The sequence below is a fragment of the Equus asinus genome, chromosome 15 (assembly GCF_041296235.1).
Source record: "Equus asinus isolate D_3611 breed Donkey chromosome 15, EquAss-T2T_v2, whole genome shotgun sequence".
Lineage (NCBI taxonomy): Eukaryota > Metazoa > Chordata > Mammalia > Perissodactyla > Equidae > Equus > Equus asinus.
In genome coordinates this window covers 17,969,447-17,992,977 of record NC_091804.1, presented here as the reverse complement: position 1 = coordinate 17,992,977, position 23,531 = coordinate 17,969,447, and the positions used below count along the sequence as shown (strand labels likewise).

Here is a 23,531-nt window from a genome sequence, read left to right as displayed (position 1 = left end):
TTATTCAGATATAACAGAATTAATGAGATAGTCTTGCTCTAGTTTTCCTAAGGAACTTACCATCTTAAGAGAAGGAAATGGCTGATTTTCAGAAAAAGAATTTTCTTCCTCAACCACAGATTCTGAAATTTTAAATTTAAAAACTCAGTAGATAAAATACCATTTTATCACCAAGATCTTTTCCTAAATTCTTAGGGCAAAAAAAGAGAAGCTGAAGTAATTATGAGATCCTTTCGTATGTAGTATTTTTTGGAGGCTCTTGTATTTATTATTTTTAACCATTAAGACTCCCATTTTTGAAATAAGCATCCTTTATGAAGACCAGTTTGCAATACTTAATAGAAACATCACAGTTGATGGCCCCAACCGTGATTATTTTATTATAAAAATGTAATACTTTTTAAAAAGTAGTCACAAGTAGTGATCTGTTATTTCTCAGTGGAATTAAGAGCTGTGTCATCTTGCTAAGCCTTCTATTTGAAATATCAAAATCAACTCAGAAGTTAGAAATTAAGAGAATCTATAGCTACCATTGTTCTTTTTTACCATTACCATTTATCTCAAGAAACACAAGAATTTTTTCCGAAAGAAAAAAATATCAAGCTTTTCTTAAAACAAATCACATAAAATTTTCCTGTTGAATAAATTAAAGGTAAATTCATTTTATTACTAATAGTCATGAAATATCTACGAACCAAGAAGTCATATTTATGTTCTGGGGTTAATCTTTGGAGTCTTTAGCACTTCACAATTTCTTCATAAAGGCATTCCAACTATCCTGTTATCACAACTGCAGATAAACATCTACGGACTAACTACCATGGGCAGAGCCCTGTAAATGTCTTGGGGAATATGAAAACAATTCCCCACCCTGGAGAGGTTTACATTCTAGATGAAGAGACAGGACATGTACAGAAATAAAGGGTTACAAAAGGGCACAAGAAGCCTCAAATGAATGGCAGAGACTATTAAGTTCTATGAAGTAAAAAGAAAAGTGGAATTGCAAAGAGATTTTGTAGGCAGGACAAGCTTTGAGGAAACTGAGCCACAGAGCATTTAAGTAAAGTAGGTCACAGCTGGTAAACGCTAGAGATGGATTCAAACTCCCAGCTCTGGAGCCAGATTCTATGCTCGATATAGTTTCCACTTTGTAATGGTTAAGAATGTTTGGAAAGATTGATAGGTACAAAATTATAAAGAACTTTGATCATCAAGCTAAGAAAACTCACAAAAATAAAAAAATCACAGTTACTATACATACGACATACATGCATTTGATAATTAATATGCGTAAAAAGCCTTCATGTTTATAAAATCACACTGAGAGAGCCCAGTATTATATTTATTCAAATGACCAAGAGTATGTTAAAATGGATAAGGAAATATTGTATATATGCTAACTACCAAATGAAAACAGTGTTTCCATATTGGTACATACCTTTCAGATCTTTAGATTTTAGTGCAGTCACATGAGCGAGCTAGAAAACACACACACACATACAAAATGCAATCAGAAAAAAAGCCTTAGTTCATGAAGATATGGTTAATAGAACTGTAACTTGAATAGCTAGCAAGTTAGAGAAAACTATAAAATGTAGAATTATCAGTTTACTAAGAGTAAGCACTAACCACTGTATATATTTTATGTGCATACATACAGAGAAGATCATGATCAAATACCCAAATACGGAAGAAGAATATAAAAATTCTTAAATTAGGAAACTCTTTATACTCAACCATTTATTTAGGTATCTAATGGAAATAGGAAGAGGGATCATGTAAAATTACATAGCATAACAAAACATACAAAGACCTTCCATAGTAACATAAGTATAAAAACCAACAATAGCATAAAAGGCCAATTGTAAACTAGTGACAGCTATATGAAGAAGGGCTAAAGGAGACCAGAGGCAGCCTAAGATTACGGATGAGAAGGGCTAGCCCCTATCACCTACAAAGACATGGCCTAGCCCCTTCACGAATGCAAAAACAACAGGGTCCATGGAAACTGTTAGAGAAGAGATGGATTAGCACAAACGTATGCTTCCTAACAGAACAGAAAACCAAAGCATACACTCTACGCATGCTGAATAGACAGTCATCTCCATGTGCAGAGAACATTAGCACACACAGACAAGTACAAATAGTCCTAAAACTAAGAGATAATTTACATTTTATGCTACTATGACTACCTTTAACAACTGGAGCTGGTCAAATGTTAATTCCTTTACTGGAATTTCAAATAATTCAACTGGATCAGCATCAAATTTCTAAAAAGAAAACAAAGAGAAAAACAGGCCCCCAATTATTACTGAACGTTTACCCTAGACAAGACTAATATCTCAATTTACTGAATGATAAAAACAATTGTTTTGTGGCCACATCAAGCCTATGCAGGGGAGCCTTTCTTACTGAACACCACCTCCCAGCTCTTAAAATCTGGCTTTTGTTTTTAATGTAGGTGGGAGTGCCTGAAAGAAAACAACGGCTGGGAGGAAGCTGTGGCCCTGAAGACACACTGAGAACAAAGCCAGAAGTCAGCCATTTCCCCTATTTCCTGTCATGCTGTATACATCTTATCTGACATATATCCATGCTACATGACTAGGAAATCAACACGCAAGTACTATGTAAGGATTAATTTCTGTCAATAAGTTTCTAATCTTTTCTAAATCTTTTAAACTTAAGTTTGGTTAAAAATGGCCACAGAAATCAACTGTCATGAAAAAAAGTGTCTGATTAGCTATAAGCAGTAATACTTAACTGGAACTCTAATCTATTATAAACGTTTTCCCCATGTGAAAATCTGTTTTATTAGATTTTAATACCATATCAAATGTCACAATGCTATGCACCTCTTTCTTAAGGAAATGAGTTAATGTACCACCAATAAATCATCAATCTAACAAATATACTAAAATACATTACATTTATATTCATTCATGTATATATGGTATGAGCCTGTATATGCATAGTTTCTCTGGAAAGACACACAAGAACTACTAAGAGTAAGGGAGTGTGATCAAGGAGAAAGGGGAAAGAAGATTTATTTTTCATTTCATAATCTTCTAAACTATCTACAGTTTTATAATGAACATGAACTTGGTTTTTTAAGGAAAATATCAGTTTAAAAATTAAAACTCAACCTAAAAATATATACAATTCATTACTTTCATTCCCTGATTAACTCACCCAAGTTCAACTTAAGAGTAAGACAGAGTCTGGTGAAAACGGGGCTCAGCAATACTCTTCAATTACCTCTCAGAGTTTTAGAAATTAGAGCTAGATTCATTAACCTCAGTCTTGGTTAGTAAGCTCCTTTACCATTCCATTCCTTCCCATTTCACTTTGCATTAATGTTTCCCCAAAAGCAAAAATAAGCTGTTCCATTTCTATTAAGTTATTCTACTTCTGTCGTCTAAATAGGTACATTTCCTTCCTTCCCTCTCCTAATACCGTGAAACAGAAGGGTTCTCTTCTATACATCACAGTAAGCCAAAACCAGAGGACTGATGAGAATCGACTAGCAGGCAGAGCCAGGTGCTTTGTTATATATTTACAGGACAACATGCAGTGACTGGTACAGTGTTATACATGTTAGCAAACTAGCCTTTACTTTAAATCAACTCAGTGGAAAATACCCACCACAGTTTTAAAGAAAATACCAAATGAACCCTCCTAGTTTAAGTCCTGAGAAATCACTTGGTTAATTTGTACACTGAACTTTAACTAATATATAATTATCACAATTATCCTTATACAGCAACAATTACAATTTTTAAGAAATTATATGCATTTTCAAATCTCCTTCTGGACTTGCTCCTCTATCCTGTCCTTTTCTCCACCTGTTCCTCCCCAGTTCAGGCTTACTGTACTTTGGGCCCACGTTACCTCTCCCTCACCTCCAGTCTCCATCCTCTTAAAGTCCCCTTACAACAGGTACCAAAATATTAATCCGAAGTTTAGTTCTGAACATTTCTCCTCTTGGCTCAAAAGTCTTTCCTATCTCCCTAGTTCTTCAGTCTAAACCCTTTCACTGGGGCCCTTCGGTATCTGGCTCCAAAAGCATTTTTACAATTTCATTTTTCACTCTGGTTCTTCCCACTTTAGCCAAATCACAGTAGCCTATTAATTTGATAAAAATCTTGAAGAAGAAATAGAAAGGAGCCTAGAAAACAAATACTCTGATAGCTTTCTCTACTGCCTCAATATAGGGACAGTGGCAGACGGACACAGAAACCTCTTGGAATGTCCTTTCGCTAGATAATATAAAAAAAAGCAAATTCCGCAATGGAGATCCTACTCTAGAAAATTAATATTCCTCTCTCTTCACCCTCTCAATATTGTAGGAGCTTGAGAGAGGAAAGGATAAGCAGTAATTCACCAAGAAAACGAACTGAACGACTCTACCTAGTAATAATTAAATATATATATATATATATATATATATATATATATATATATATAAACACCTGTTTTTAAACCTTTTATTTAACTGTTAAGAGTTTGAAATGAGGGAATTTCAACATACCTTTTTCATAGTCAAACAACAGGTGAGATCATGATACACCACAGGCACAAAATCTTTTGAAAGATGTACATCAAATTCTACAAAGGCTGCACCCTGACAAAAATAAAGAAAACATGTATTTAAAAAACATCATCTGGCCCAAGATACATCTAAAACTATGAAGACATAAGAAATTTACTTTTCACTATAAAATTATACACCTGTACACAAAAACATAAAACTTCTTCATGAATTATTTACTGCTACACTTTAAGCTTTTTCTAAAAAGTAATTTCTCCCTTTAAAACAACTGTGTAAGTATTTTGTTTTTTTGCAATAGCACAGCAATTTTTTACTGGCAAGAAAATGGGCATTGATCCACTCAAACACAGCCCGAGGCCCCTTCTGTGACAGGAGACAGCCTTCACAGGTGTCACCTCTGCTACTGCTATTAGCAGAAATAGAGCCTAACAGGAGCCTAGAGCTCAGGGCTACCTGGTACCTTCCTGCTCTGCATACCTTAGCTGGACAGCCGAACCTCAAAGACGAGGTGGGAAATTGAATAAGCTGTAGTCTCTTAGCTCTGCTCCTTGCTGCACTGGAGCAGCACACCTTACAGCCTTTCTTAACAAAACCTCAGCAATCAGATTAAAGAGCAAACTACACCTGTTCAAAAGACAGAGAAAGCAGAAATGGGCAACAAGAATGTGCACATGCTGAATTCTCTGACAGAGGCCTAAGCAGAAGAAAAGAGGACAAGAATCCAAGTTAAGAATGTATTTTTAAAAGTCAGATCCATTCTGACACATGAATTAATCCAAACAAATGCTGAGAACATAAACTGACATATAAATTGTGCGTTCACTGAAAGAAAGCCAGCTAGGCTCAAAAGAAACAAGGCCTGAGAATTCTGTAATGTTACTATGGCCCAGGGAAGTGATATATAAGAATCGATGGCCATATTTCCACACCCTACCCCAGGTTTAGGTCAAGGTCAAGGAAGGTGCTCAACTTGTAAGTACACATGGACCACAGACCAGGACCAAAGAAGCCTACTTCCTTGATGACTTTTGAAACAGGAAATGAGCTTAGCTTCTATTACTGTAAACAAACACAAACCTAACACCCCTAAATAGTTATAACAACTAAATATATTAAATTATAGCTTTCTAGTTTAAATGTTTAATTTTACATGATCATCATCCTTTAGGAAACTAATTTTACTAAGAGATAAAACTTGATCCCAAAATTCATGTGTGAGCTTTAAGAAATAAGCCAATACACCAAAACCTCTTCAAAGGTATGTTTTTAACATTAAAACAAACCAGCCACTAATAACTAATAGAAGATATTCTAAAATGTGATCTATATGAGTTACAACGGATTTCATCAGAATACAGAAGAAAAAAGCTTACTGAAACCCTCTCTCCAAAAGCAGAGGCCCTGAAAATTCTTTAACAGGGATCTTCTCATGTTTACAGCTAATAAAACAATGTTATATTAGTTGGCTACAATGAATTAACAGGGGTTCCAAATAATGAACTACATACAGCCCAATAGACTCATAAATTTAATATCATCCTTTCAACACAAAGGCAAAACTAGTCATTAATATTTTTAAACATTAAAATAAATACAGTAATCAACCTAAGATGTCATGAATTATAAAATCCATCATTATTTTATATAGCACTCAGACAGGAAAAAAACACTGCCAACCAAACCACGATGCACAGCTAAGAATGTTGTAAAACCCATCCCAATTTTAGAGATGTTAAAATATGAAAAAAGTTATGTCTTAGAACAGATGTTTGCTCCTCTAAGTGATAAACATCTGACAAATCAAGTTTATTGCTGAACAATTTTTAAAAAAGCAAAGTTGAAGGCATGTGAAGGACAAGGTGTAAAACTAGAAATAAAAGTATGAGATGTTGCTCCATTTTTTCCCCTAGTTTAACTCTGGAACATGAGGCTTTTTTGTCAGGTACAGAGGAATGGGGGGAGGGAGGGGAATCTCAGGTTCTTGATTAAAAATGTCAAGTTGCAGTTGCTGAAAAAAAACTAAAAGCTAAAAAAGCGGACCCTAATCCTTTATAATTGGATAAAAGGAGTTAAGAAATTTAACATAATCAAGCTGATACGCAGGATCTAAACTGACAGAGTTTTTTAAAAGTGTTACATAAAGTCTCTATCAAATCCTTCTATGAGCATTACTTCTCAAGTGAGTATCTGAATGAGCATGTTATTCAGTTGATGAAAACCAACGCTTAATGGGGAATGTTTTTCTTGCCCCAATCACTCAAAATCTGTTGTCTCAAAAAAGGGATGCTTATGATTCCATTGTTTTCATCTTAATCTTCACCATGAATCTAAATACAAATGCCTAGAGATACTTCATCTTCACTGAGTGACATATTCAGAAGTATAAACATTCCCCCTTTTAACCTATTAATGAAGGCTGGAGGAGACTCCCCAGACCCGCATTTCTCTACTTTTCTACCTTTGGACCAACAGCCCAAAGTTGTCCAAAGAAGAGATTCACTTACATGACTAGCAGCATTTCTTAAAGAAGCAATAGTATTTTCTTGAACTTTAGCAAGCCTGAAAGAGAAGAAATATATACTATAGAAAAGATAGAGAAAACAAAAGTAATAAAGAAGCCAACTGTATTTTCGACAATGGAAATAGTACTTATTCTCTATTTTGAGGTTAATTTTGCCATCCTCAAAATAAGACTGTAGTACAACCAGAGGCACTCACAACTAGAATATACAACTATGTACCGGAGGGCTTTGGGGAGAAGGAAAAAAAAAAAACGACTGTGACAATCACTTGGTTGGTGTGTGCATTTATTCCATGGATGAAAGCTCTAATGATTACAGGTATTTACAAGCTGACTATAAACATATCCTATACCAACACATACCTCCCCCCTTCAAGTGAGGTGAGCAATCAGGGAAAGTGATCCTTCGCAATGGCATGAAGTAGTACAGACATAGAAACTTGCTCCTTGCAATGAAGCCTGAGATGATTAATATTGGCACACTTAAAATATTATAATATTATATACTAGAATATAATAATGTATTTTTCCATTCGTGAAGGGAGAATGGGAAAAGGCTGACACAGCAATAGAATGGAAGTATGGATATACTGAAAACAGGTGAGGAAACTGAGACCCACAGAGGGCAACATGCCTAAAGTCAGGACCACAACACAACACAGTGATGTCATCAGGCTGACTATGCCTCAAGCTTTCCCTCTTGGCTTTCTAGTTTTAACGTCTCTCTTGTCACCAATTCAGTAGAATATTAAAAAGAGTGACCGGCCAGAACCTTAGGAGAGAGTTAGTCTCTAATTAATTTGAATTGGGAACCTTAATTACCAAATTACATTTAAATCCCAGGGAAATAATGAAAGGATCATTTGACCTTTGGTTGGTCAAACAAGTTTAACCTTATCAAGCATGAGCTACCAAATGCAAATACTACTCAAATATTCAACCTACTGAGCAGTTGTTGTAGAATTCCCTGCACCTCGATGCCCAACATCCAATGGTATTCTTGGCTTCCAGTACTTGGAAAATGAAGATTTCATGTCACAACTGTATCCTGGTAATGGCTTAATAATTATATAGTCAACTTTCATAGAAAAAAAAAGAGGGAGAACAAAAATAAAGACAATTAAAAAGGCCATGATGAACTCAATTACATTTAAATATTATTCAAACAAGCTTTATCAGTCTCTATCAAATAGAAAAAAATCAACAAGTCAAAACTGAGTCAAAGTAAAGCTTCCAGAAAATTTAGCTAATATTCTAAAACAAATTACTAATTTAATCTTTATCATTTTAAAAAGCCTCATTTGAAACTAATAAAACTCTAACTTCATCTTTGCTTATTTGTAAAGGGCCGCCCTGCTTCACCACGCTTACCTCTCACTTTGCCTATTGTTTTCCTGGAATTTCTGCTCATGATGGGAAGAGTAAGGATTCCAGCACTCTTCCCACTCTCAGCAATGGTGGATGATAAGAGGCACGCTGTACCCACATGTCCAGGAAGGGCATCGCCCTGAACTATGTGTTCACTGAGATCTTCCTGTAAAAATGAGGTTTAGAATAATCCAAATTCTTATACTTCATTATTTTCCATTTAAAGATCAAAAAACTCCCTTAAAGTCAACTCAGAATCTATGGAGGAAGATCAATAAGAAACAAAATCAAATTTATATTCAGGCAATTTAGATAGCTTCTTTGTAATAAATAATATTTTCTTCTAGTATATAATATTTTAAGATTTTTATTAAATCTTAATTTACACTTTATTAATAACTCTGATTTGCACTTCTGATCCTCTAATATTATTAGGTGAATTTAAAGCACTAACTGAAAGTTTCTAAGTACTTTTATATTCCAAGACTAATTATACCTGTAGTGAGCTTTTAATGGATATTATATTCTCTAAAAAGGCATCTACACAGGTGACATAGAAGGACAGTAACTCTCTAGGAAACAGAATACTTACTTTGAGATTACACTGGGCATTTTATCAGCCTCGTCTATGAATAAAACAGTATTTCCCAACTGCTAATCTAATGAAAGTTAGGCTGTTCAAGAGATTATTAAAAGGTAGGTCCTTAAAGAACAAGGAAACATTCCACCAAAACTTCCTATTTTTATAATAAAGTGCCACAAATTTTTAGTACTTAGGTAAAATCTAATTAGTTTTTTATTATGGTTTTTTGAAAGGAAATACTTTAAATTCCATATAATGCAAGGTAGCCAAAAAGCCACTCACAAAGGCTATGTCTAAGGGCATCATCAAATTAAACAATTCAAAGATTATAATAATTTTAATTATGTGTAACAAGTGTTATTCAGTGGTTTAAACCGATCCTGAATTCTGTTATTTTCAAGAAACTGTGGCTAGCTGCTACTGCTGGGCAAGGAAAATTCGCCACCCTCAAAGATTGAAAACTCTAATTTAGTGGAAATGGGAGTGGAAGCGTCAAAAAGTAAGAGTCTAAGGAAAGCAGTACACAGAACTACTGAGCCAGCACAGCAGAGGAAGGACCTTAGAGGAAGACCTAGGATTATTTGTGGGGAGCATCTGAACAGCCAGTAAGCCAGAGAGCTCTAGTGTAAGTGTCACAAGCAGCTCTGGAAAGTTGGGAGCACAGATTCTGAACAACCTGGCACAATTTTCATAGCAACTTTTTTATTACATATTTATAATACCAAGTAAAGTTGCAAAAATGAGTCTGCTATTACAAAGAATTCTTAAAATGCCTCATTAAAACCAGACTTTAGTCATAAAGAGGAGTCAGTCATTCTAGTTACATCAGGTTGTCCACCAAGAGTTTTAGAACCTGCCCATCCCTCTATTTACCCTTGGAGGCTCCTTTGGATACAATTCATTTATATTTAGAACAAACACAGGCATCAAGACATCTGGTCTCGATTTGAAACATCAATTCTGCTCAAGTTTTCTTAATTATATTCTTAATAAGTACTTGAGTCTGTCAACTCCAAGTTTTTTAAGCCTGCTAAAATGCACAGAGGAATAAACATCTAAACAGTTGTATGAGTCATGGGTTCACACAAATTAGACTAAATTCAAAATCAAAACATCTGTAAAAATAGGTTCATGCCTGCATTCTTTCTCAACTCCCTCAGCGAAATAACTACTCACCTCAAAAAAATCGAATATCAGTTCCAGGTTATCCGGTTCCATTGTCTGTATGCTATACTCTGTCCAGCGATCAGGCTGTAAGCCATACCCACACTCCGGCTGTGAATGCCTGCACTTGAACTCATTGTCACTTATTAACGATATCTCCAGGCTGTTGGACATTTTGTGAAGAACAGTGGGAGACACCCTATCATCGTCATCTTCCTCCAGACCTTCTAGTGTCAGCTTTACCCTACACAAAAGTAAAAAATAATGAAATACAAAAAATGCACATAACAGAAGAAAAACCCATAAAATGTTACCCGAATGCCACATTTTAAAGTGCTCCCTGAATATGCTAAATCTTCAAATAACAAAATAATATATTATACAAAAACTACATATATATGCTGCAGGTGAAGGCATTAGTTATGCTTTATAAAATACTGATGTTTTTATCCACAAATATTTCTGCAAAGTATTAAAATGAGATAATGCTTGTCATGCCTAAGGTTGTTTTCATTTTTTTTTTTAAATCAGTCTAAAGAGATATTTACTATTATCCCATTTATAACTGACTATCTCAAATTCTTTTGAGAAGTTTGACAAATGTATATACATAAAATAAGCACAAAATTTAATTATATTCTGTTAGTGTGCATTAAAAGACTGTTGGAGTGTGTAAATTAAAAATTTCCCCTTTTCTTCTACCTTACCACAGTGAGTCCTGGTACTTTGTGCAAAGTATATTATGAAAGAAAAATGTATTAAATATATATCTATGTTGTATAAATATACATATATGTATTAAATATATATACTTATATGCATTTTTTAATGTGTGTGTATATATTTATAGGTATACACTTTTTAATGAAACAAATGAACAAAAAAATAAACCAAGCGTCTAAAACTCTTACAGACCTTGCAGCAATGAAAACAAAGACTAGTTACCCAAGTCATAAGGCCAAAAAGACTAGTCTACTCCCAACGAGAAGCAATTACTTGCAGAGCACTTGTAATGCTAAAAAGTCAATTCAATTCTACAATATTTCTTGCACCAACTGAAACGTATACATATTCAACAATTTTAGTACTATTAATGGAGGAAGCAACCTTATTGTATAGAGTAACAGCTGAGCTATGGTAACTTTTCATTCTAGATTTAAATGGGATCTGATTGATAACACAAATAATAGAATTGCATTAGTGGGGCCTGCTCTCTCTGCATGACCAACTACGGCTGAGGCTTGTCTTACAGCTACGTAATCCTGAGCTCACCCAGAGGGGACATCTACCAGATTATTCACTTAGTAATACTGTTCCGTAATCATACTATAAAATCAAAAGTAGCACTTCAACAATCCAAACAAAAATCATCATCTCATCTCAGAAACCAAACTCTTAGGAATAGTTCTGGAAAATTTATTCTGTCGCTGAGTCTGAAGGAACAAGCATTCTCTACCAGGATGTATGAAGAGACCACAAATAGACACTAATGACCAGGCAAGAAAGGCATGGAAGATAGAAAATGGCTCTTCTGCCAACAGTAATGCACATCTACCAAAAAAAAAAAAACCATTTAAAGGGATCTATGAGAGAGTTTTCATTTATGCTAAAAGTTTTCTTCAAATAGCTATATAAATGTTACAGTCTATCATAGAGACATTGCTTTCCACTTAACTGATGGAGTCAACAGAAAGAGAAACTGCTGTTTAAAACTTGGTGGTAATGAGATAGATCAACATGCCTAATGTTTTATTTAAAATGCATAAGCTGGTGCTGAAGTTTTTAAAATCCTGATATCCTTGCAAATAAATTTATTTCCTCCCCCATGAGGGTTTAGTTCTATCACTAATATCAAATTGGGGGAAAAAAGGGTCAGAACAAACACCAATTTCTAGCTATGCACTATTATTTCAATAGGCATCAGTCACTTAATTTGTGGAGCCCAACTAAGTATGGTAATATGAAAATACTGCAATTTGAGCATAAACAACACAATAATATATACAAACACTCAAAATAATTTCTATATAAACAAGGATGGTACAGGACTCAGTATGCATTTGCAATCCAATCAGAACCCTGACCACTAACTATCTATTAATTTCTTAACTACAGTCAAGGAAAAAAATCCTAATAAGCCCAACCAACCAAGGCTTTATCTTCTGCTATCTTTATTTCAAGGTCTTATGCTAAAAACACTTTACAGCTCTAACACAATTTACTTGCTTCTTTTAACATGTAAGTAAAATATTCACTTATGTATGACTAACTGGTTAGAGAATCTCTGCAGTCAAATGGGTCTTGCCAATCGACCATGTGGTCCAATTACCTCGGTTTTTCAGAAGCAAAGCAGAGGCCCAGAAAAGCTAATGCACAGAGACACAGGACTTACTCTCAGAACAGGCAACGCAAAGGACTGTGAAGTGTAATTCATCCTTTCCGTTATATATTTTATGATTGGAATAAGTAAGTACTATAATATTTAAGCAGTTATTGTAAAACATTTATGGATTTACAAACTGCAATATCATTATGAATTGTATTATAAAGATAAGTAGTATATTATTAATTACTTCAGTTACTGAAATGGCCCTTTCAACCCAGCCCTGACATTTGTCAGAAAAGGCTGCATGACATATCAGGACTTAGAACTCTCAGTCCCAAAGTTACAAAAATTCAAATGATATGGCTGTCTGGGTCACTGAGAAGCCAGCTCACTTAAAGGTATACAAGATAACACTACAGAAAAATAAAATCACTCACTATTTAGCTACTTACACAAAGCTTGACACCTATTTCTTAAATTAATATAGGATTCAAAAAACTAATCTGGAACTTTTATGATAACTGCTACCTTTCTTCATAGAAAGGTTTTTCATTTTCAAGCCACAGGAAAGTTTAGGACACTGAAGAATATTTCCAACAATCATTTTTCTCTGTTTAAGCCATTCTCCTTTCATTTAGCACAAAATCATTTCCATTATATCAATTCTAAAACAAACTATTGCTACACTAAGCAATTTTAAATGATAGAAACTACAAAGATACGTAAGCTTGGAAATCACTTTAGAAAAACAAAATTTTCTGGTTTCGACTTAGAAATCAAGACTAATATAAGTATATCTAACTGTAGCAATCTGAGGCAGGGAAGCAGTTCACCCTCACAAGATCCTGTATTTATTAGGAAATGTGACATTATCTCTAAGTGTGCTATTTTCTTAGTTTGTATACTCGATGGCTAAAACCAAATGGGTCAGAAATGTATAGCATTAGTGAAAATAAATGGCCTAAGTAACAAATACACATGGTCATACCTAAATCTAGATTTTTTAAATTTCTTCTTGGTTATTGAGACAGGAGGTTTTTCAGAATAATGCAAACGTAATCTTATTTCAGTCTGACATGTCAACCATCCAGAATCCAGAGTCTCAACACCATCTGGTAGAGTAAATATGAAGAACAGCAATTATTATACATACTTTTTGAAACAATCCAATAAGTACAATACACAATGACAATTCTAGTTCAAATTTACATTTTAATACACTCAAGTTATATCATCACTGGTACTTCTCTCCAAAGCAAATACACACACAGTCTTAAATTTGTCATTGAGAAGAGCTTTTACATGAAGTAGGGGGGAAAAAGTTAAATGAATGTTAACAATTAGCCATACTTTAACAACCTAAGTAAATTAAAATATTCTTACTGAATCCATTATTGAAGTAACACAAACCCATTTCAGAAAGAATACATGTCCCAAGATGGCTTCTAACCTAGCAGTTGTTTCACTGGGGATCACTATTATACTTCCAAAACCTCACATGAGATAATTCAGAGGAAACTAGTTACACCACTAGTGTGAGAGGTTGAGATACAAGAAAGAAAGAACAAAACTGTGAGTCAATTCTGTATTCTCACATTTATATATTCTATAAATAAACTGCACAACTGTAATAACACTGTGTTAGCATTGTTTAACTTGAAGTTTCCTACCAGCGTAGGTAATAAAATTTTCATAAATATTGGAGAGATGTCAACTGTTTTGAATCTGTTTCATTAACAGGACTTAAAAAAAAAAATCAAGAAACTTTTCTCCTTAGATATAACTTAAAAACGTTTAATAACTGTAAAATTTTAAAAATACAGAGAAACCACTATCATCTCTTAATTTTAAACTGTTTTCAGAAATGGACAAAATTGGAGAAATGGCTTTCTATCCTGAAAGCTAATGAATGCTGAATTTAGGATGACAACAACAAAAAATGAAGAAAGAAATGCCATGCGTTTATAACCATGCACAGTAATTAACACAAAATAGAGGGATATAATATCATGCATTACAGTTGAAGAAATGAGAAAACTACTCCTCCATAAAGAAACCTCTTCAAAACATGAGCATAAATATCATCTTTTGTAAATAAAGAGGACAAGATTCTAAAACACTTAACACTAAAGTTATTCAAGTATTTTAGACTACCTTATGATGTAATATTAATAATCCCAAACAAAATCAAGAAAAAGAAGTTAAACTCCTATCAAAATACTGTCGAAGCAAGTACATTTCTAAAGTACACAAACATATCGACTAAGACCACAACTAAAACACTCAGGCCCTGTTCCTGTACACTCGACAGGAAAGCAAACTGGTTATCAAGCAGTTTATCTCGGCAGCTTGCAGTCAGTTCAAGCATACATTCTGCCCACCTGCTTTACACCTTTTGACTCCTAAGGTAAAAAAGTATCTAAAATGAAAATGCAGTTTAAAACCGCAAGATAACACTGATACACTGTGAGAATTCCTGTCATCCAAGAAAACTTGAATCCTCAAGATAAAATATTTACTGAAGCAGAAAAGTATACGAATGCGTAACATTTTCAACATATTCAGAAGTGAAAGGATTTTCTACTCTACTGTAAATTGTGTTAAAGACTCAGCCAGAATTACTAGAACATTCTGCCTAATCTGGATTTTACTATAAATACATATACAAAGCACAAAATACACAAACTTAGCTTAAGAGTAAAATCTCACACTTTAAATGCTTAAAACTATTCATATCATTTTCAAACATAATAGCATTAAAAAGTGATATATTAACAGTTAAATACAATATTTTAAAATTAATTATATTAACTCACACGCCTGAAATCAACAGTCAAATGAAAACCAAAAGGATACAATTTTAAAGCGTAAGAATTATATTGGAAACTAATATTTAACAGAATGTATTTGTTTCTTGGTAATCTACTTTCTATTTTCAATATCATTCTGTCATATTTCCCTGCGCTGTTTCTAATGAAATGTAAGGTAACATCTCAATCATATCAGTAAAGATTTTCAAAACTCAGTCTCACTTACTGTGAATTCCAAATTGTCCATCGTCAATAATAATTTCGCTTTCTAGAAATGAAGGAAAATAGAAAACCTAGTTAAAATTCATGATGTACACAGAATGAACAATTGAGAAACTACCCACCTTAAGGATTTTTTAAAAATATTAAATCTAAAATTTAAAAGCAGCCCAAAGTGAATAAGCATATTTATTGTAGCCCTCAATAAAGAACTTCCTTTTAAGGAGGCTATCGAACAGTAAGAGTTCTTACATACTTGGTGATTATTCACAATGTTACAAGGAAGAGAGAGAAAACTCCTCGGAAAGGTGCTCTAGAGGCACTGGGACAAACTTCTACACCTACCAATGTGTGAGACTGACAGGCTGCTGGACAACAATAGCTCCTGGTTGATTTTTCAAACCAAAGGTCTTGGCACAATTAAAATGCTTATTCTTACGCGTGCATATTCTGAACTTATCTAAAATGTAATTCTCCCTGAATCCCAACTATTCTCTACAGCCAGCTAAGAGCTTTCCAAACAGCATAAACTTACCTGTGCATACAGAGCTGTGAGGAACTACCAAAACAAGAGTAAGTGCTAGCACATTCCCTTCTAACAGAAAGGTCAACTGAAGAAAAGCTGGTAAGCCCCACCCTCTGACTAAAACACTAATTACCTTCCCTACCACTTCCTTGCGCAGTTTACTTCAAACTAAGTCTAAAATATTTGTCAAAAGAAGTGTGACAGTTCCCAATAAAGATTCTCTGGTAGATTTCACACAGCTCTTAAGTTTAGAAGTTATATTTTCCAAAAGTATAAAATAAATTTCTTTTTAAAAGACCAGAAACAAAATCATCCCACTTCTCACAATAAGAAAATATATTTAACTGCAAGACGCTTCCAAATGCAAATTATTTTTAAATGTTTAATACCTAATAATTTCCAACCTCAGTATGGGACTATTATAATTCTAGAGTACACTACCATAAAAATTCTAAATGTACTACCAAAAATGTACTAAAACATATAAAAAGAAAATCCAATAAAGAGGATGGAAGGAGATATCTGTTTAAACGAGATGTGTCCTTGCTAAGGGGTAAAGTAGAATTTCTCACTACTTTCTAACCCAAGCTACTAACTAGCAAGATATTTATCATCTTTAAATTCTAATTTTCTCTGAAAAGTAAAAGATACATTTCTCAGCACTGAGTCAATTTACAGATGAATCTAGCGGGTAATTTAATGTTTGTGAAATGAACTTCAAATTTTAATCTCAGTATGGAAAAGAAAACTAAAAAATACTAGTATGAAGAGAAATGCCATTTTTAGGCACAAGAAAACAGTAACGTTTAAAAAAAAAAACCTATCTGAATATCAATTTTAACACAGCCAGCAGGGTAGTTAGGTAAATTAGGAGGAAAATACGTCTGCTACAACCAAGAAATTTGAATTCATTCATACAAGTTTATTTAAGGAATTACTATTTTAAAAGAAACACACAGAATAAATAGAATAGTCTATTATCTTACTATTCAATATTAAAAATTTAAGAATCTTTGTTTTGGATTAATTCTTTCCTCAAATATTCTCTAAGTTCTCTGAGCAAGTAAAGCCATGGGTGCTCAGTCAAAAAGAATGTTATTTTATACACTTCGTAACTACTCCAAATGAAAAGAAATTCCACAATAATTTAATCTAACCCAAGAAAATAAAAATAATTAGGCAAGCATTTCTAATACAGTTTATAAAGAAAAGCAATTAAGAACTGTTTAGTTTTGGAAGTAAGATCCATGATACACTAAGTGAAATCTCTAATACTGACAATGCATTGACCTTAAACTTGAGAATAAAAATGTATTAAATCCCACTAAGCCATTGTGCAGCATATTAGTAACTTTATGCATATGCCTCAAACAGATGCAGTAATGCCCATACCTAAAGGGGTTATTGATCGTGGTTGTAGATGAGTCTCCCACTTGTGAACTATGACTTGACATGGACCACCGATAGTCTGCAATTTAAAAGTTACACGTCTGCAATAATTTCTTATATCTTATTTTCTACCCATGACTCCATTAGATGTTTGTGGCCTAAGTCTTATACTAAATATGAAACCAAGAGATTCATCTTGTTAATTATCAATACTATATGTCAAAAATCAGGAATGTACCAGGTCACAAAACATGATGAGTGCTGGAAGAAAATGAGAGGCAGTAATCAAAAATGAGATGAACTGGCACACAAAACCATCTTAAATCCATTCTTAAATCTGCCTACAATACTTAATTTTTTTCAAAGAAATTTTAATCTTTGATATTCTGTCCTAAGTTAAAGTTAACACCAAATATACTTTATGTTTGTTATGTCAGTAGTCAACGAGGTATTACTGGATGAAGTATCCATCTTAAGTACTCTCCACGTGTTTGGAAAAGGCCTAAACTCTAAGATAGTAAGAACACCAGGAACAAGTACTTCAAGAAGAATTAGCAAGGAACTAGAGAGCGTAATAAAGTTCCTTATTATATATATATTTAAGAATAGTTAAGTAGACAACAGGAGAACATCGTATTTCTCATATCATAGTAACCAGTGTTTCTAAAGAGTGCAGGAAACCCTAAAAGAAAGGACAAGTTTGAAGAACAAGTTTGATAAAATGGGAACTAACATCCAGTTTTACTCTTAGGCTTTAGAGCTTATAAATCCATACAGTGTGACAATTCCTAACACTGTCTTCTGCTGTCAAGTTCTCTAACTAAAAAAGAAAATAAAGCTTTCTGTGTTGTTGATAACATTTACAGCAATTTAAAAACAAGGATGAACTACCACCAGAGAGTCCCTGCGTACGGCAAAGGACCGAAGTATTAAATGCTTCCTCGTTTTCCTTTAATTATTAAAACAATAAAAACTTGACTAATTAAACTTATGTACCAAAATAAAACCCTTAAATACACATTTTCAAAGCAAAGTTTCAAACTGTAACCTTATAAGGTATTTTAATTTTTTCTTCTTTACTTGTCTTCTGAAGAAATTGAGTAAAATACAGAGAAGCAAAAAGAAAAAAACAAACATCACCCATTATCACACCACTTAGAGATAATCACTTGCAACATTTTCATACATAATCTTCAAGTCCTTTTCTTGGTGTATATTATATATACACTTAGAAAGCCTGGAACATATAAGCTTATCTCTATATATTGTACATCTTTAGATGTTATTAAATACTCTTTTATAACATTTTACAGGATTTCAGTATTGATTCTATTTAATAATAAATGTGCCAAACGATAAAAAATAAGTATGTGACAAACTAGGTACATTATTAAGTAATGTACATTAAAGTAATTAAACACGAGATAATTCTGTCACTTCAAACAACCAGAGGTTAAAATGGTTTTCAAAATTTGCAAACTTTTGAAGTTTGAAAACTAAAATAACATTATTCATTCAAATCATTAATCCTGGGTAATACAGGAAATGTTTATTTTCTCTAATTGAATACTTCCTTGTTATAAGGGTTCACTTATAAATTGGTAGACTGGGAAAATGTGTTAAAAAATGTAAATGTGAAACTGCTCGTGTTAAAATATGGTGAATTTCATTTCTGTGACACTAAAAAAGACGATACATTTAATTCTACATCCGCTAGATGTCTTCTACTACAACTTCTTCCTGTCACATTCTCCTAAATTTGTTTTTTAATCATTAAACTTTCTAATCCTCAAAAGATGCAAATGTATACATTAAAAATAGGAACAATGTTTCTTTTTTCTTTTTTTAAGCATGGAAATTGATGGTATAGTTAATCTGCATGTTTAAGATTTTAATGAATAAATAATTTACAAAGCTGTGAGCAGAGTTAAGCGACAGAATACCACAGCAGTAAACCCCATACTTCCTTTAAATGCAGTTTAAAATTGCATTTTAAAATTCTTCTAAGATTTCAAAATTAAATATATTATAATTATGCATAAAAAAATAAATGAAATAAAATGCTAGGAATCATGTAGCTTAGCAATAAGCAGCCAGAGAGAACTCATCTATTCCCTTTCTCTACTCCTCCCAAGTCCTCAGCATTTCTCCCTCCCCCCTAAAAAATCCTCTTTGCTACAAAGATGATAGGAATCTACACTATTATAAAAGTTACTAATCAAAGGTGATTTGAAAAGGTGCTATGAATATAATAGTAAATGTTAGGAGGGATAAAAGGTGAGTAGAGGAAAGGAGAGAGTTTGTTTTTGTTTTAATTCAGGTTGTCAGGGGAACTTTACAAAGTGTTGAATGCAGTATCTGTACTTAATCATGTAAGACTAGCCCTGTGGATTAAATATTTGATAGGGAACATATTTTAGAAGCAGTTTTAATAACTCCATCCTCATCTGTTTTAGTAACAAACCCACCAGTCAAAGCATAAAACCACCTAGGTTTGAACAGAATGTTGTATTTGAGGAGCAGTCCAAACGGCCGGTTCAACAGATGAATTAAAATTGTGTCTATTAGCATTCACACTAAAAATCCATGTTGGTTGGTACATGAAGTGTTATAATATTAAAGATTTTATTTTTCCCTTTTTTCTCCCCAAAACCCCCCGGTACACAGTTGTTTATTCTTAGTTGTGGGTCCTTCTAGTTGTGGCATGTGGGATGCCGCCTCAGCGTGGTTTGATGAGCAGTGCCATGTCCGCACCCAGGATTTGAACTGACGAAACCCTGGGCCGCCTGCAGCGGAACGCTGGAACTTGACCACTTGGCCACGGGGCCAGCCCCGAAGTGTTATAATATTTAAAAAAAAAAAAAAAAATGAACCAAGTTTTAAAATATATTGACTTTCCAAAACTGTTATGGCTACTTTATTAAACTTTAGAAGGTAATCTTAAATTTTAGCTTACTGAAGTTCTTTTAAAAAAAAGAAACAAAAACAATTTAAAATATTAAACACTTGAGCATTGAGAAATTAAAAATCTGTGGTGACTCCAAAATATGCAATCTTTTTTAATATGCCAAATGTCATAACTCATTCTTCAAGATCTTAGAAAAAAAGAATAGTTCCTTTCTGTAAAGGCTGCCACAGTTTTAAGCATTTTGGAGTCAAGTGGAAGGTGGATCTTTGGAGAAAAAAGTAACAACATCAGTATAAGACAGTATTCCATTAGCAATACTGGCAGAATTATTTCACAATTTAGCACACATTAAATCAGATGATTGCTGGAATGTATTAACAAAATACAAAAAAAGAATCTATGTTTCCGCAAAAAAAAAAAAAAAAAAACCAACCACCAAACAGTCATAATAACTGTTTTCTTAAACAGTTACCGACATAGCTCAGCTACATCAAGCACTGGGAGAAGTAAACAGAATTACCCGACATGCAGACTAGGTTTTTTGTGTTTTTTCTTTTTTTTTTTGTAACAAACCACCAAGCAAAATTATCAACTAGTCATGTAGTATCACTGCTTTCAAATATCATGAAAAATGTAAATGTGAACTTTTAAAATTTTAATGATTGTTTTCTTTCCACAATTTTGAAAAAATGTGCCTGTGAAAGGGGTTCTGAGGAATTTTTATCTATGATGTCAGAGACCAGGCATACAGTTATTTAAAAATCACTACTTTTAAAAAGACTGATGTGAAAAATGGTCTAGGAATGAGTAAAGTGAAGAAAGCTAGGCCATCAGACATCTCTGAGATGGTTCAGATTTGAAGGTAACAGCTGAGGATATTTGGCCTCCAGAAGAATTTTACTATATTAAGAAACCACCATACAAAATGACAACCTAGGCATTCTGAAAATAAACGATTATCTGCCTATCACAGATGATGATTCTTTTGTTAAGAGATTTAAATGAAAATCAAGGGAGATTAAAAAGTAATTTACAAAGTAACAGTCTGTAAAGAATCTAACAATGAATGAATATTAACACCTAGAACAATTAGAAACCAACATGTTACTAAAAAATAAGGAGTATTTCCACTGAAATGAAGGAAAAAATTCAAAAACAATATAATTAAAAACTGGCTAACATTTCAGTATGAAGTAACAGCCCTAATTCCAGCCACAAGAGGGCAGACGTGAATTTAAAAATGTTTAAATTACATATGAATTCAAAAATTATCTTTGGTGAAGATGTGAAATTAGTGGACTATCTGCAGACTCACACCAATGTTTTCATTCCAGGAATATCTACTATCTTCGTTTGCTATGTTTAAATAAGATAACATGTTGATTTGTCACCTGTAAAATTATTTAAAATTCAACATATTAACACTTTATTCTAATTCTACAAAGTATAAGAGAACATGTAGCTGTGAAAAATTAAGAGAAAAATGCTTTCAGGACTCTTAACTTCTAAACTAAAAGGAATATGCCAGAAAAAATAAAATATGGAAGAGAAAATATGAATGTAAAATTTTATTTATTTACAATAAAATTTTAGCAATGGAAGGGACCTAAGAAATCTATAGTTCAAACTCCTCATTTCATAGATGAGAAAGCTGAAGTCTGAGGGTCAAGTGACAAGACGACAAAATTTTTCGCTTAGGTTCTACAACTGCTTGGGTCAACTAGCTCCTAAAACTTTCGGCCCAGGAAAATTCATCTTATTACTCATTTCAGCTTTTCAATGCTTTCATAATTACTTTGCTTTCCTATCATTCTTTATATTCACAAAATATATATTCCAATAATTTACATCATTTCACAATTTAAGATTCCTTGTACATTAGTTCTGTCATTTGACAACGCACAATTGAGACAAAGTTTCATAATTACTTCTCTGAAAAATTGTTCCACTTAAAAAGCGCCACCAACTTTTAAAAGAAAAGAAGTGTTACTTTAAGCTGGCATGTGGGGAAAGAAAAAAAACCTCTAGTCATACCCATGGAGTTTTATGTAGCTATTTACTCTATTCCATGAAAAACATACTTACCATGGCAGCCCCTGCATCACACGGTACATGTGTACGCGATACAGAGCACCTACTCAAAGAAACACACTCACCAACACATACTGTAAACTTTTGCAAGTATTACAAGGGGAAAAACTTGTTTGTTACTGTAAGCAGACTTCTTGCCAATTTTTTCAAAAAGGCATTTTGGACTGATTTGCTGCTTTTGGTTACATTTTCAATGAAGAGTAAAAATACTATAGGTTGGCTTAATTTGACCTGTGTTGACAATAGTCTTACTTTAGGAAACTATGTCCAAAGGACTCATGATTTTTCTTGTCCAAATGCCCCTTTAAGTAAAATTTGGTTGACTACACAAGTTAGCATGTTAAGGTTCACATACCAGAATCCTCAAATAAGCTTTCAATATTATGAGTGCTATGACCTACATATCTACACACAATTGTTCAATTTATACTGAAAACCGCTGCCACAACATATGACCTCTCCGCCAAATAAATGATCTTTTCTTAAGTCATTAAAGTGAGACTACTGTCAAGATAAGCCAACACAATGATCAACCATAATGAAATTTAAGTTTAATTACTGAGTATTTATAATATATTCTTGGATTAAGAAACGTAATAAGTGCAAAAGACAGCTGAAGTGGGTTTGTCAGTATTTTCTTTTTTATAATGGTGGCTAAGAGAATGACGTAACAGTGGCTGCTTGCATTTTTCACATGTAACAAGTATTCAATGACCCCAAAGAGAGAAATCTTTTAAAAAGGTCTAATGCATGTTTTGCTTCCTAGACTCCTCCCTAAGCCCTTGTTCACAGGCAGCCTAAGTGTGCTCAAAGGTAAAAATCTGAAGGAAAAGAATCCTTTCAGTAAATAAGTATCTTTAAAATTAGAGGGAAAGAATCAACTTTTTTCTTTTCTAAACATGAAAATAATCCCCAAATAGTAAATCGTTGTGAGCAAGCAGATTTAGATTTACTAGATACTCCAAAGGCCTTCAGAAAAGATCCTGGGCTATCAACACCATTGGTGAAAAAAATCCAAGAATGACTTCAGTTTTAATAGGAGTTAAACAGTGCAGCCACTAAGAGACGGCAGCA

General features: G+C 33.4%; 1 protein-coding gene across 8 annotated transcripts in view; it reads right to left on the bottom strand.

The window, feature by feature from the left end:
- GPCPD1 (glycerophosphocholine phosphodiesterase 1) overlaps positions 1-23,531 on the bottom strand; it is a 53,470-nt gene that overhangs the window by 14,604 nt on the left and 15,335 nt on the right. For all 8 annotated transcript variants that reach the window (XR_011494584.1, XM_044748731.2, XM_044748732.2 and 5 more), the window contains 11 exons: positions 17,462-17,537; positions 15,551-15,592; positions 13,503-13,626; positions 10,201-10,432; positions 8,445-8,607; positions 8,019-8,151; positions 7,057-7,111; positions 4,532-4,624; positions 2,193-2,270; positions 1,439-1,478; positions 61-122 (listed from right to left, as the gene is read on the bottom strand). Coding sequence is in view for 7 of the 8 variants with exons in the window: in XM_044748731.2 (XP_044604666.1) it covers positions 61-122; positions 1,439-1,478; positions 2,193-2,270; positions 4,532-4,624; positions 7,057-7,111; positions 8,019-8,151; positions 8,445-8,607; positions 10,201-10,432; positions 13,503-13,626; positions 15,551-15,592; positions 17,462-17,537 (1,098 nt within the window). In the remaining variant the exon portion in view is untranslated. The remainder of the gene's footprint in view (positions 1-60; positions 123-1,438; positions 1,479-2,192; positions 2,271-4,531; positions 4,625-7,056; positions 7,112-8,018; positions 8,152-8,444; positions 8,608-10,200; positions 10,433-13,502; positions 13,627-15,550; positions 15,593-17,461; positions 17,538-23,531) is intronic.